Genomic DNA, 14,029 nt, shown 5'->3' with positions numbered 1-14,029 from the left:
GCCATTGAAAATCACACATCTTGCATTCGCGAATGACTTGATGTTGTTTGCTAGAGGTGACATTACATCGGTGCGCATACTCATTAATTGTTTGTCCAAGTTTGGAGATTGCTCGGGGATGAGGATGAATGCAAGTAAATCCAACATATTTACAGCCGGAATTCAGGGCCAAGACTTGGATGACATCCAAGAATTGGTAAACATGCCAAGGGGAACCATGCCGTTCAGATATTTGGGGGTTCCATTAGTTGCAGGAAAATTGAAAGTCAACCACTACGTCCCTTTCTTCGATAAGATAGCTGCATATATACATGCTTGGACGAGCTCATCACTATCTTATGCGGGCAGGAGTGAACTAATAAGATCAGTCTCGCAGGGTGTTGAGTGCTTCTGGTTATCTATATTCCCAATACCCGCTGCAGTTTCTATGAGGATCACACGGCTTTGTAGGAATTTCCTTTGGAATTTCAAAAAACCGCTGGTTGCATGGTCCGAAGTTTGCCTCCCCAAAAGTGAGGGTGGACTTGGATTTCGAGATATAAACTGTTGGAACAATGCACTACTAGCCAAGTCGCTTTGGAATATACATGCTAAGAAGGACACACTGTGGGTGCGATGGATTAATCATGTGTATCTACGAGGGACATCAATATGGGAACGGTCACCCAAAAAGGATGACTCACCACTGTTCAAAAAGATACTGTCCATTGCGCATTGCTTGAAGGAAAATGAAGGATCAAATCATGCCGCTTGCCAAAAAATGTCGAGTTGGATCCAAGGAGAAAATATATGTATTGCTAAAGCTTATGATTACTTTCGACCGAAAGGGACACCAACTATTTGGGCAAAAGCTGTTTGGAGTTCATGCATCACTCCAAAACATTCCTTCATACTTTGGCTCAGTGTGAAAAGCAAGCTCCTTACCAAAGATCGACTATAATACATGGAGATCGACAATAGATGCGTATTTTTTCAAGCTGCAATAGAATCCGTCCAGCATCTTTTCTTCGAATGTCCCATGAGCGCAGAAATTTGGGGACAGATAGGAGCATGGCTTGGAATTACTAGAGCCATGGCTACACTATCAAGTGCTTTGAAATGGATCAAGAAGGAGAGCAAAGGTACCTCTTGGCAATCTAAGGCCAAAAAAATAGCGCTCGCAAGCACTGTTTATTATATTTGGACAGCTAGAAACAAGCTAATCTTTGAAGATCTCAGGCAGCATCCTGATAGCATCATTAGAAGCATTAAAACTCAGGTATATAAAGTAATGTTTTCTTTGTATCCTCATGTGTTGCATCATTATGAATCATTGGCGTTGGGCATCTAGATTATTAGAAATATGCATTGCCGAATAATGTAAACCCGGGAATGCCCGGAGTATTTGTACATGAGTTTTGATCAATGAATTTTTACGTTTACCGATCAAAAAAACAAAGAATTATGATACATAAACCATTAGACACTACATCAACTTTCCTTAGCATAAAGTAAAGAATTAAGATACTTAAATAATTACACACTACATCCACATTCATTAGCATTAAGTAACCAATTTGATGACATTGCAAACGAAGATTTTAACAATGTCCACCTTATGATAATGTATTTAATTGGAACTTTTAAAGATTTTTTTCGGATTTATTGAGTTTTAGAATATTCAATATAGATTATTTGAGACTCTCTAACAGTCACGGTGTATTTAAATAATTTTTTTAAAAATTTTCTATAAATTTTGATGTAAGATTTTTGGGTTAATTTCACAAACGGTTACTGAACTTACAGAAAAATTACAAAACGTTCACTGAAGTTTGAAACTTTCAGTAACGGTCACTTAAATATTGGAACGCTTTCAAAAACGGTCACTGAAGTTTAACAAGTTTCAGAAACGGTCACTGAAATTGAAAAATACTTTTTTAGTTTTTTTTGTTACTTTTGCGGCAATTTTTCGGCTACTTCCAACCACCAATACTATCGAATTTTGATACCTTTGGAAAACTCACAACGTCTTCTTCAGTTTCCATCTAAAATCTCTCCATAACTCTAAGGGATTCGACCGAAAAATCGCCGCAAGAGTCACCCCAAAAAATTGAAATCTACCTAGATTTTTAGATTTTTGGGCGATTTTTGACTATCAAAACCATCAGATTTTGATACCGTTGGAAAGCCCACAATGTCCTCTTCAATTACCATCTAAAATCTCCTCCAAACTCCAAAGGATTCGGGCGAAATAAGCCCGCAAAGTCGGCATCCAAAAAAGACGAAAATCTGGGAAATAATTTCAGATTTTTTGGGCTACTTTTGAGGCAACTTTCCGGCAATTTCCAACCACCAATACCACCGGATTTTGATACCTAGGCAGCTACTTGTGTGATATGGAGGGGAATAGTCTCATTTCTGCTACCCATGATGGTACAGTTCGGGTACTTTTTACTTTACTGATTTGTGGATTTCTTATGAAATATATTATTAGTGATTATAGAATTAGAAAAGTATTCAATGAAGACGTGGGTTTATTCTTTCTTTAAATGAATTGAGATGTTTATCTATTCATGTGTGTTTCACTCCAGTAGTTTTTCTATTAGTTTGTTAATAATTTATAACTTTTTATGAAATTGATTAGTGTTGGCCCTAGAGTAATCATTTGGCAAAGTGATTATTCTATTCAATTTAAAATTTACAGAATTCTACTTCAACGTTTGGATTTACGTAGTGGTAGTAGCTCTCATGGAAATGCAAATCACAGTGATCAAACATTTTATAGCTCAGAAATGAATCATCATAATTCTTACATTTTCTAAAATTCATTAGAAGTAGAATTCTAATATATTTGTTTATTATTTTATTGTTAAGTTTTAAATTAGGAGTAGGGATGGATTTAGGGGGCTCCAGGCCCAAAAATCTTTTTATTTTTTTTATAAAAACAGTTTTTTATGTGTAAATTTATTTTTTTGCATATTGATTCAATTTGAAATTTTTTAGCTCGGTCTTGAATCCAATATTGGATCTGTCCCTAGTTAGCAGTATGTTGCATAATAATACACTGTTAAATTTTACATTTACGCTGATTTTGGGAGGCCTAATATATCAAGTTTGTCTCAGGCCTCGAAAACCACAGGACCGACGCTGCTTGTATCACCCTATCACCCCTCAAAACAAAACGAAAGATACTAATAAGAAAGCATGGTGTCTCCATCTGCTCGACAGATCCCCTGCCACCTCCTCTCACACCCCCCCCCCCAAAAAAAATTTTAAAAATATACATACACACACTATCGGTAGAACCCATCCTTAAAATCAACTTGTATTTCATGAGTGATATGAGAGACATTTAAATTATTATATTACATTGCTCTTCAAAATCGACGTCTACAACGATCCATTTTTTTAGTTGAGTGATTCCATGGAACGTACACTTAAAAGTTGAATTGTAATTGAGGATGTCCAAAGTTTTTATAAATCCAAAAGACTGGATTTTCATGAGTGACGTGAAATATAATTAGATCATAATGTGGGTGTTTGACACCCATTTTTATGGAAATTTGAATTTTAAAATAATGGATTGATGGAGAATGTGTGGATGGAAAATAAGGAAAAAAATTTGTTTATGTGTAATATTATTTTAATGAAATATACGTGGTTAAAAAGAAGTAAGAGAAAAATGTATTTTAATAAAAATAAGAATCAAAGGGGCCTATATAACAAAAGGTAAAAACTGGGGAGGATTAAACAAAGTGTAGGGATTAACAAATGACTACCATGTAAAGAATGGAGGCAAACTGAAGTTGAGATCAAGAATGACCCACTGACACCCAACATCCAAACCGGTTTAGTTAAGCTGTCAGCTAACTGATCAGAGCCAGAGACATGAGACACACGAAGCTTGCCTGATTGAACCTTTTCGCGAACGAAGTGAAAGTCAAGTGCGATATGTTTCATTCGAGAATGAAACACAGGATTAGCACATAAATAGGTGGCTCCAACATTATCAGAGTAGATCACAGGAGTGGAAGGCAATGTGAAGCCAATTTCATGAAGTAGAGCTTGGAGCCAGGGGATTTCCGTAGTCGTGGCAGCAATGGACCGATACTCAGCTTCTATGGAAGAGCGAGCAATGGTGCTTTGCTTTTTGGAGCTCCAGGAGATAGGATTGGAGCCAAGAAACACAACATAAACACCAGTGGATGTTCGGTCTGAGATGTTGCAACCCCAGTCAGCATCAGAGAATGCATGAAGAGTTAATGGAGAGTTGCGTTGGAGTAAAAGACCATGATCAAGAGTCCCATGTAAATATCGTAGTAGACGTTTAAGGGCAGACCAATGGACCGAAGTTGGGGAGTGCATGAATTGAGAGAGTTTGTTGACAGGAAAAGCAATATCCGGACGTGTCAACGCCAAGTATTGTAGGGCACCAAGAGCAGAACGATAGTCAAAGGGATGGGTCATGGGTTCACCTTCATGTAGAGCAGGGACATGAGATGTTGGCATGGGACTGACAGCAGGTTTCGATGACAATAAACCTGTTCGGTCTAGTATGTCAAGGATATACTTGCACTGTGAAAGAAAAAGGCCATGTGTGCTAGAGATGACTTCCATGCCAAGAAAGTAAGAGAGATCTCCCATGTCCTTAATGGAAAATTTGTTAGCAAGTGTCTGAATACAGGAGGCAATAGCAGAGGAGGAGGTACCAGTGAGGATAATGTCATCGACGTAGACAAGAAGAAAAAGAACCGTAGACTGTCGGCGGAGGAAAAAGAGTGAGGCATCAGCTCTAGAATTGCGAAACCCAATAGACACAAGGAACTGCTTGAGTTCAGAGTACCAATCACGGGGAGCCTGTTTGAGTCCATAAAGAGACCGTTGGAGATGACACACATGATCAGGGAATTGATGGTTGATGAAGCCTGGAGGTTGTTGCATGTATACATTTTCAGATAAGGAACCATGTAAAAATGCATTATTGACGTCAAGTTGTTTGAGATGCCAGTCATGCATAGCTGAAAGGGAAAGAATCAGACGAATGGTAGAGGGTTTGATAACCGGACTGAAGTTGTCACAATAATCTAGCCCGGGGCGTTGAAGAAACCCTTTGGCGACAAGGCGCGCCTTGTATTTATCAAGTGACCCATCAGCTTTTCGCTTAATGCGAAAGATCCACTTGCAACCAATAACATTTTGAGAGTGGTCACAGGGCGCAAAAGTCCAGGTGCTATTTTTAATAAGAGCATTATACTCATCACACATGGCTGAACGCCAGTTCTGATCTTTCATGGCTTGAATGACAGTGGTTGGTTCGCGAGGGAGTTGGAAGGGTGTAGAGGTGGTATGATGAGCAGATTTGCTCCTGGTTTGCATTGGGTATAAGGAGTGGGGACGTGGGGAAGGAAGTGGCGGGGTCGTGGAGGAAGAAGGGAAAGAGGGTAACCGAGAGCTGCCGGGAACTGGAGAGCTAGGACAACAGATAGGAGCTGGACTGGGCGGGAGAGGAGAGTGGAGAAGTTTTGCAAGACTTTGAGTGGGACGCATGTGTTCAGGTGTGTTAGGGGAAGGCGTGAGATGAGAAGAGGAATGAGATGATGGTGGTGGGGAGGGGCTGGGGACGGGAGTGGTGTTAAGTGGGACGCTGGGAGATGAAGACGACGAAGTAGGAGATGAAGGTAGGGAAGTGGAAGGTGGGGCAGAATTAGTCGGACCAGTAGGATCGAAACCGGGTGTTGGTATAGGAGGAACGGTAGGGACGGACTCCAATCCCGCTGGGGCAGTGGCGGATGGCTGAGTACGCACACCATCAGTAAGACCATCAGAACCAGTGATCAAGGGGGAAGAGGTGAAAACTGGGAATCAGCTTCAGGGGTCGTAGGGAAAGTGGAGGATGTAGAGAAGGGGAAAACATTTTCAACAAATTTAACGTGACGACTTGTATACACACGTCCAGTAGGAATGTTAAGACAATAGTAGGCACTTTGGGAAAGACTATAGCCAAGGAAAACACACGGTTTGGAGCGGGACTCAAGCTTGTGAGTGTTATACGGGCGTAGCCAAGGGTAGCATAGGCACCCAAACACGCGGAGTTTGGAAAAATTCGGGAAAGAGTGATAAAGTTTTTCATATGAGGTGAGGAATTGAAGGTTGGTTTTAGGAAGGCGATTAATTAAATATGCAGCCGTGGTGAATGCATAGGGCTAAAGATGCGTGGGAGAGGAGGAGTGTTGAAGGAGGGCCAAACCAGTTTCAACAATATGGCGATGTCGCCGTTCAGCATAACCATTGTGTTCCGGGGTGTGAGGAGTGGTAAGATGAGTGATGCCATTTTCCGAAAGGTACGAAGTGAGAGCAATAAATTCACCACCATTGTCCGTAAATAAAGTGGTGATGGAGGCATTGAAAAAATTTTCGACAAGGCCACGAAAGCGAATAAAGGTGTCACGAACCTCCAATTTTTTCTTTAAGGGATATAGCCAAACATATTTAGTAAAGTGATCAATGAACACAACACAGTATTTGTACCCTTCGGTAGAAATAACCGGAGATGTCCATACATCAGAGAAAATAATTTGTAGTGCAGCAGTACTGGATAACGTAGAATTAGAAAACGGCAATTTGTGACTTTTATTGCAATCACAAGAATCACAATTAGACAACGAGTGTTTAAACGATGATAATGATAAAAAATTGCGAGACACTAAATGATGTAAAACTTTGGAGTTGGGATGTCCTAAGCGGAGATGCCAAGTATTAAGGTTGGTGGAGATGGAGGAAAAAGCAATCACTGGTGCAGACAGAGTGAAAGGGAGTGCGTACACGCCATCCTTAACTGGGCCGCGTAGGATTGGAGCATCGGTCTGCAAGTTTTTCACAATAAAGGAGGTGGGCAAGAATTCAATGCTAAAATTATTTTGTGACCAAAATTGAGAGACAGAGATCAAATTACGAGCTATGCGAGGAACACAAAGAATGTTAGACAGGGAAAAATCAGAGTTATGAGATTTAAAACGAGTGTGACCGGTGTGTGTGATTTGTAATCCATTACCGTCACCAATTTGAACATCATCCTGCCCAAAATAATTGGAGTGAAGGGAGAGGTTGCCAAGATCATTGGTTATATGGTGCGATGAGCCGGAGTGAAGAAGCTAGTCTTGAGTAGGTGAATCAGTGGAGTGAGCGGCCAGATTTGCTTGGTGTTGCCGTAGCTGATGTTAAGGAGTGGAGTTGGAGATGACTGGTGAATAACGAGAGGTAGTGCAGCGTTTGGCCGAATGATCTTGTTCCCCACAGAGTTGGCACTTGCCAAGGTATGGTCGAGGAGAGTAATCTAGGGTATTGTTGGTTCGAGGTCTGGGAGTTTTTGATGGAGGACGCTGCTGGGTTGTATAATGGGGCCGTGAGCCACCAGAAGACAAGTTGTATGACCGTGTGGCAGGTGGACTACGAGAGGCAATATTGGCCGTGATAGGTTGAAAATAAGAGGGAGAGCCAAATGAAGGAGGTTGAAGTCGGGTTTCCCTGGTAGCCAGTTTTTTCGTGCAGTTCATCAAATGTGATTGAAGTATCATGAGCACGAACAGCCTCTGCAAAACCATTATATTCGGGGCCAAGGCCACGAAGAATATGAAGAACTAGTTCATCTGGATCGGGAGGGGAGTTCATGAGCGTTAAGTTGTCAACAATGCTTTTAACTCCATGCATATATTCTATGACAGAAGCATCACCTTTTTGCAGATTGCCAAGAGCATTTTTTAGGTGCATAATGCGGCCACGTGAGGATCTAGCATAGGTGTTTTGTATGGTAATCCATGCTTCACGTGACGTTCTTGCGGCGGCAATAAACGAGACCAGATTTGGTGAGAGAGAGCTGACGATGGCATTGAGGAGTAGTTGATCCTGTCGGATCCAGCGTGCATGTTTGGTTGTGTTTTGTGGTGGTCGGGGGAAGGTACCGTCGACGAAACCCAATAGATCAAAGCCACTAAGAAGGCTGTGAAATTGAATATGCCAGGCAGGAAAATTTGTTGGGGGTTAGTTTAATGGGAAGTTGGGCTTGAGCGTTGATGATAACGGGAGGATAGGGTACTGTGGGAGAAGGTGGATTCGGTGGAGTGGTGTTGGCGGGCGTTTGCTCAGTGGTTTCAGTGTTGGATGATTCAATTGAGGCCATGATCGAAGCTTGTTAAGCGTAAAGCTCTGATACCATATAAAGTATTAACAACTGTTGGAAATTTTCATTAATTACAATGAAGAAGATGACAGCCCTTAAATACATATATGGACGGCAGTCCTAATATAATTGTTTCCTAATAATCATAGGCTTCCACAGCCTGTGGGATCTTTTAATCAAAGTAAATTACAACAATTATAGTACATTAGGAATTCTATATAAATACAGACCAATGATTATACATATACTAAATTAAGACACAATTAAACAAGGTAAAGATATTATTCTCCAATAATATTCAATCTTTGAAAAGTATCATGAGTTGACTGGTTCCTAGTAAGTTGTCAATCATCTTTCCTATATATAATGATATTTTCATGTGTCATATTTGCTTTAACAATGTCGTCGGCCCTCTTCAACTTCATATTCTTCATAATATTTCTTCTCCCCCTCGGCACTTCTTCTCAAAACGATGGCACTGTAAACGTGGGGACCTCACTTGCTGCAACAGAGAGGTCCAATCCATGGCTTTCAGCCTTTCACCTTCTGGAGATTTTGCATTTGGATTTCAGAAACTTCAAGACAATGATCAATTTCTACTTTCTATATGGTATGGTTAACTATCTCATTTAAAAGCTTAAGATTATTGCTTTTAAATCATGTATGTAGCACGCCCCCTCGACCCTCACATATAGATGGGGTTCATTTTTCTGCCTATCACATGAACAATTTTAATAAATAGTTCACAGTGAACTATGTTAACCATCTTGTCTAAGCTGTTTGAAAGCGGCCCAGTTAATGTATTAAATCGTCTTCAACAGGTACAATAAAATACCAGCAAAAACCATAGTATGGTATCCGAAGGATACAAGTCCAGTATCACGTGGATCGACTGTGGAGATTGATACACAAAATGGGCTGGTGCTTCGTGATCCTCAAGGGAGCCGGCTATGGCGTACAGAAAATATTGTTGATAGTGTTTCTGGTGGTTTTATGAATGATACTGGAAATTTTGTTATATCGCGGAGGGATTCAACCGGGATATGGGAAAGTTTTAAAAATCCAAGTGATACGATGCTGCCTACGCAGATAATTGAGATTAATGGTAAGCTTGTTTCACGAAAATCTGAAACGAATTTCTCTCGAGGAAGATTTTATCTAGACATGCTTAACAATGGGAATTTAGTGCTTAATACTCGAAGTGTGTCGAGGAATTTGGGTTTTGATGATGAGTATTACAACAGCCAAACTTCTGATCTTGCAAATGTATCGAATTCTGGTTATCAAGTGATCTTCAGTGAAAGGGGCTCAATTCAAGTTTTGAGGAGAAATGGCGAACGAAAAGCCTTAACTACTGAGCGGTCAATTCCAACCACTTCGGATTATTATCACAGGGCAACTCTTGATTTTGATGGAGTTTTCAGACAGTATTATCATCCCAAGAGTTTTAGTGGCAATCCTGGGTGGACTGCTGCTGAATATTGGCCCGAAAATATATGTGTCAGCATTACTGGAAATTATGGAAGTGGGGCTTGTGGGTATAACAGTATCTGCAGACTTCAGAATGGAACACCAATTTGCAGATGCCCTCAAGGTTATTCATTGGCTGATCCGAACGATGCTAACGGTCACTGCTACCCAAAGTTTATGCCAAACTGCGGTGAAGAGGATCAGAAGGGTTCTGCAGAAGATTTATACGAAATGTTGGAGGTTTCTGACACTGATTGGCCAACATCGGATTTTGAGGAAATAAGCCCTTGTTCAGAAGATTGCTGTAAAAATGAATGCCTGAATGATTGTTTCTGTGCCGCTTCAATTTATAAAGATGATCAATGCTGGAAGAAGAAGCTGCCACTGTCTAATGGGAGACTTGACACTAGTGTCAATGTAAATTCTTTTCTCAAGTTGAGGAAGGTTGATGTTCCTTTACAACGTCCTAATCTTCCAAGTCCAGAATCTCCAGATAAACGGAAAAAGGACCGGGAAACGTTGATACTCGTGGGATCAGTACTCTTGGGCCGCTCCGTGTTCATAAACTTCATGCTTGTAGGTGCAGCTTGTTTTGGTTTTATCCTTATTTACAACAATAAGATCACAAATTTCCGACGAGTTCACAATGCAGCAGGACTGAATTTGCAGTGTTTTACTTATAAAGAACTTGCACAAGCTACAAATGGGTTCAAGGAAGAACTGGGTAGAGGTTCTTTTGGAATTGTCTACAAAGGAGTAATGCCAATGGGTTCCATAACCACCATTGCAGTGAAGAAGCTGGATAGAGTGGCTCAAGATACTGAAAAAGAATTCAGAACAGAAGTGAATGTGATAGGTCAGACTCATCATAAGAATTTGGTCCGCCTGCTTGGATTTTGTGATGAGGGGCCTCAATTGTTGTTGGTTTATGAGTACATGAACAATGGAACTGTAGCAAGCTTTCTTTTTGGTGATTTGAAACCAAACTGGAATCAAAGAACTCAAATTGCAATGGGGATAGCCAAGGGACTAGCGTATCTACACGAAGAATGCAGCACCCAAATCATCCACTGTGACATCAAGCCTCAGAATATACTTCTTGATGAATATTACAATGCTCGGATTTCAGACTTCGGATTGGCAAAACTTCTGATGGTCAATCAGAGTCGTACCCTTACTAATATCAGAGGTACAAAAGGCTATGTTGCACCTGAATGGTTTAGAAACACGAAAGTCACCGCGAAGGTCGATGTTTATAGCTTTGGCATTTTACTACTGGAGATCATTACATGCAGAAGAAGCCTGGTAGATTTGGAATTTGGAGAAGGAGAAAATCCAATTCTTGCAGATTGGGTTTGGGACTGCTTTCAGGAAGGAAGGTTGGATAATTTGGTTGTAGATGATACAGAAGCCTTAAATGACAAGAAAAGACTAGAAAGGTTCGTGATGGTTGGCATTTGGTGCATTCAAGAAGATTCATCTCTGAGGCCAACCATGAGAAAGGCCTGCCAAATGCTTGAAGGAATTCTTGAAGTTAAAATCCCCCCTTGTCCATCTTCTTTCACCTCAACTGATTAAGTTATTAAGTAATTAGCTTGTTCGTTACACTTCTTTTTTTCTTTATTAAAATTCATGGTCTGTAATTTTCATCTTGAAGTCATTAGTTTTTTATTTGTTTATCATTAAAATTTATGGTCAAAATTGAATTTTTTTTTTCCCCTCTCAAACCCAAGTTTGTGTTTCTCAATATAAGCTAGAGGAAACCTACAACGATTGAAGAATTTTACAATAGCTGATGTTACTGCTCTTCTTCTTACACATAAGAGAATAAAAAGGTTACTTTATCCTAATGGTTCAGAGTACATTGTAGAACCCATGATAACTGATTATTTACTTAATAATTTTAATTAAAACTAGCTTGAATCAAGAAATAAGACGCAATCAATTTCTAGTTTGGTTTTAATTATATCTAATTATATATGAAAATAAACAATAAAAAATTAAGCAAATCCTGGAGTTTCATCAAAAAATGGAAGACACTAGAATTTGGAATCTATCATTGCTAACCTACTCTAGTCCTTAATTACCCTATACCAGTTCCTGTTATATATTGGCAATTTATATTCATTATAAGCTACTTATCTTTATCGATTAAATATCTATATCTATCCCAGTATATATACACCCTGCCCGCCCACCCAGCATAACGTTAGTGGACCCAATACATAATGTGCGACAATAATAGATACCAACTAAAAGTCGAACCCACCATCAAGGCTACTACGACTGCAATCTATTATGAATTATTGTTAATAAAATTTCTGCATTCTATCCTGTAAATATGACTAACTAACCTATAATTCACTATGCACAAATTCCAACAATAATACATCACAATAGAGATAGTTGAACTCTAAAACTTTTACTACAAAAATAACAAGAAATGTACATATGGATGCAAAATATATAGCAATCCCCATAGCTATCTACAAATGATGCAAAGTGACATCCAAAAATAAACATAGGTCCCAAAATACTGACTACATGCTTTATGAAAAGTCACATTTGCAAACACTTTCGTGTGGCTCTAACTTCAAAATCAAATACTCAACTACAAAATATGCCCAAAATCTCAATTGCTACCTGATAAGAAAATCGTTGAAAAACATATGAGTTGATAGTCGTTGCTTTTTTTATATCACAAATGTAGTTATAGTAACAAGTAATGTGGTGGACCTTTGAGCCCATCATCGTTCCCACAAAGATTATACTTTAATACTTGATCTAATTTTTCAAACTCCTATTTAATGAAAATAAACAAAGAATTATGATTGTTGTGATTTTTTATTTAACTACTTGAATATAGCTATTCGCACAAAAAGATCGTTTGACAATATGAATATGGAATATATATTAGGGCATAAAAATTTCATGTATTGATCACCTTTAAATCTTAATTCAAAATTCATATATCTATTGTAGTGTTAGATCGAATTCTTCTTAGGTATAGATATCTCTACACGTTTAGATTACCAAATTTTAATATGTGGTCTAAATCTAAAACTTATATCTTGATTTGTAATAAATTCACAAAATCATTGAATTACTGATCAAGTAATTCAAAATATTACATATATAATTAAATCAATACATATATAATTGAAGAATTTGAATCTTGAATAAAAAAAAAAAGAGGGAATACTAGAAAAACAATTAACAATATTGAAGTACATCATCGAATTTTGAATTGATATGTGGAGAAGTGGATGAATCTTGTACCAAGTTCCTATTGCCTCAATCTGGATTCCAAACCCTAATTCTTGATTTCTTGTTTTTTCTCCTTTGATTTTATTCTCTCAATCTCAAGTTGTGTTCTTCGTGTCTCAATATGTTGAACTCCTCAAAAGTGCCTCCATTTATGTATTCATGCTTCCCTTAATGTTTTCCCGAATTTGGAGTGTTAATGGGCTTCAAACGGGCCAAAAATTCTTTCCCTAGACGCGTCAATAGCGCCGCGGTGCAACGACATTCGGCGCTACCTCTAGAGAAAAATTCAACAATGCACCTCCTTCAGTATTTTTATCGTAATGTTTTCTTCCGATATTTGATTGAGACAATTCAAATTGAGTTAAAAATTAACTCAAGGACTACAATTTTGCTAGAGGTAACTCTTTTCCAATTCAAACTTTTACTAGGCCGAAAATGGCTCTCAATCTCCAGCTAAAAATTTGGAACATCCTTGTGCGGTTGAAATTGATTTGTAAAAATATTTTGGTCATATTTGACTCGTTTTGACTTCTAATTGCATCCAATTGACCTTAAAATTCTCGAATATTCATCGTAAAGTCCAACACAACTTTTGAATCTTTACACTTTATTCCCCAAACTATAGATCTTGCCCTTGTCACAAATTTTTGTTTCTTTCTTTCAATTTCACTTCCATTCATTGAATTTCACCTAATAAATGAAATATATAATAAATTAGGCTGTAATTGTTCAAAAAATTATTAAATATCTATATTTTTAGATTCAAATAAGTGCACAATATACTTATCAAACACTCCCAAACTTAAACATATGTTCGTCCTCAAACAAAACCATAAACTAACTTGACAAACACACAAATATACAAAAGGTTTTGGTTAGATAACTTATCGTTTTTGTCTCAAGATTGAAATCATTGTATTAAATCTATAAATAGGTCTAAGGTTGCATTACCAAAATCATATCTACTTTTTCAATGTAAAACTAATGTGTGTGTGTGTGTGTGTGAAGAATTAAGTAAAACACTATAAATTCACAAGTTCTTTCAATTCCTAACCTTCGTCAGTCAAATTTTTACTTCCATCATTCGTAAAATTCAGACATCCCAAATTATTCTTTTTTTTACTCTTTTGCAGTGTG

The 14,029-nt window shown here is 38.4% G+C and overlaps 1 protein-coding gene across 1 annotated transcript; it reads left to right on the top strand.

The window, feature by feature from the left end:
* Positions 1 to 8,532: 8,532 nt before the first annotated feature.
* Positions 8,533 to 11,275, top strand: LOC111369889 (G-type lectin S-receptor-like serine/threonine-protein kinase LECRK3). Its single transcript, XM_022991604.1, has 2 exons — positions 8,533 to 8,765; positions 8,977 to 11,275. Exons 1-2 carry the CDS (start codon positions 8,533 to 8,535, stop codon positions 11,201 to 11,203), a joined length of 2,460 nt encoding a protein of 819 aa, XP_022847372.1. The 3' UTR covers positions 11,204 to 11,275.
* Positions 11,276 to 14,029: the final 2,754 nt, after the last annotated feature.

This window comes from Olea europaea, chromosome 20 (genome assembly GCF_002742605.1).
Source record: "Olea europaea var. sylvestris chromosome 20, O_europaea_v1, whole genome shotgun sequence".
NCBI lineage: Eukaryota > Viridiplantae > Streptophyta > Magnoliopsida > Lamiales > Oleaceae > Olea > Olea europaea.
This window is presented reverse-complemented; position numbering and strand designations above follow the sequence as displayed.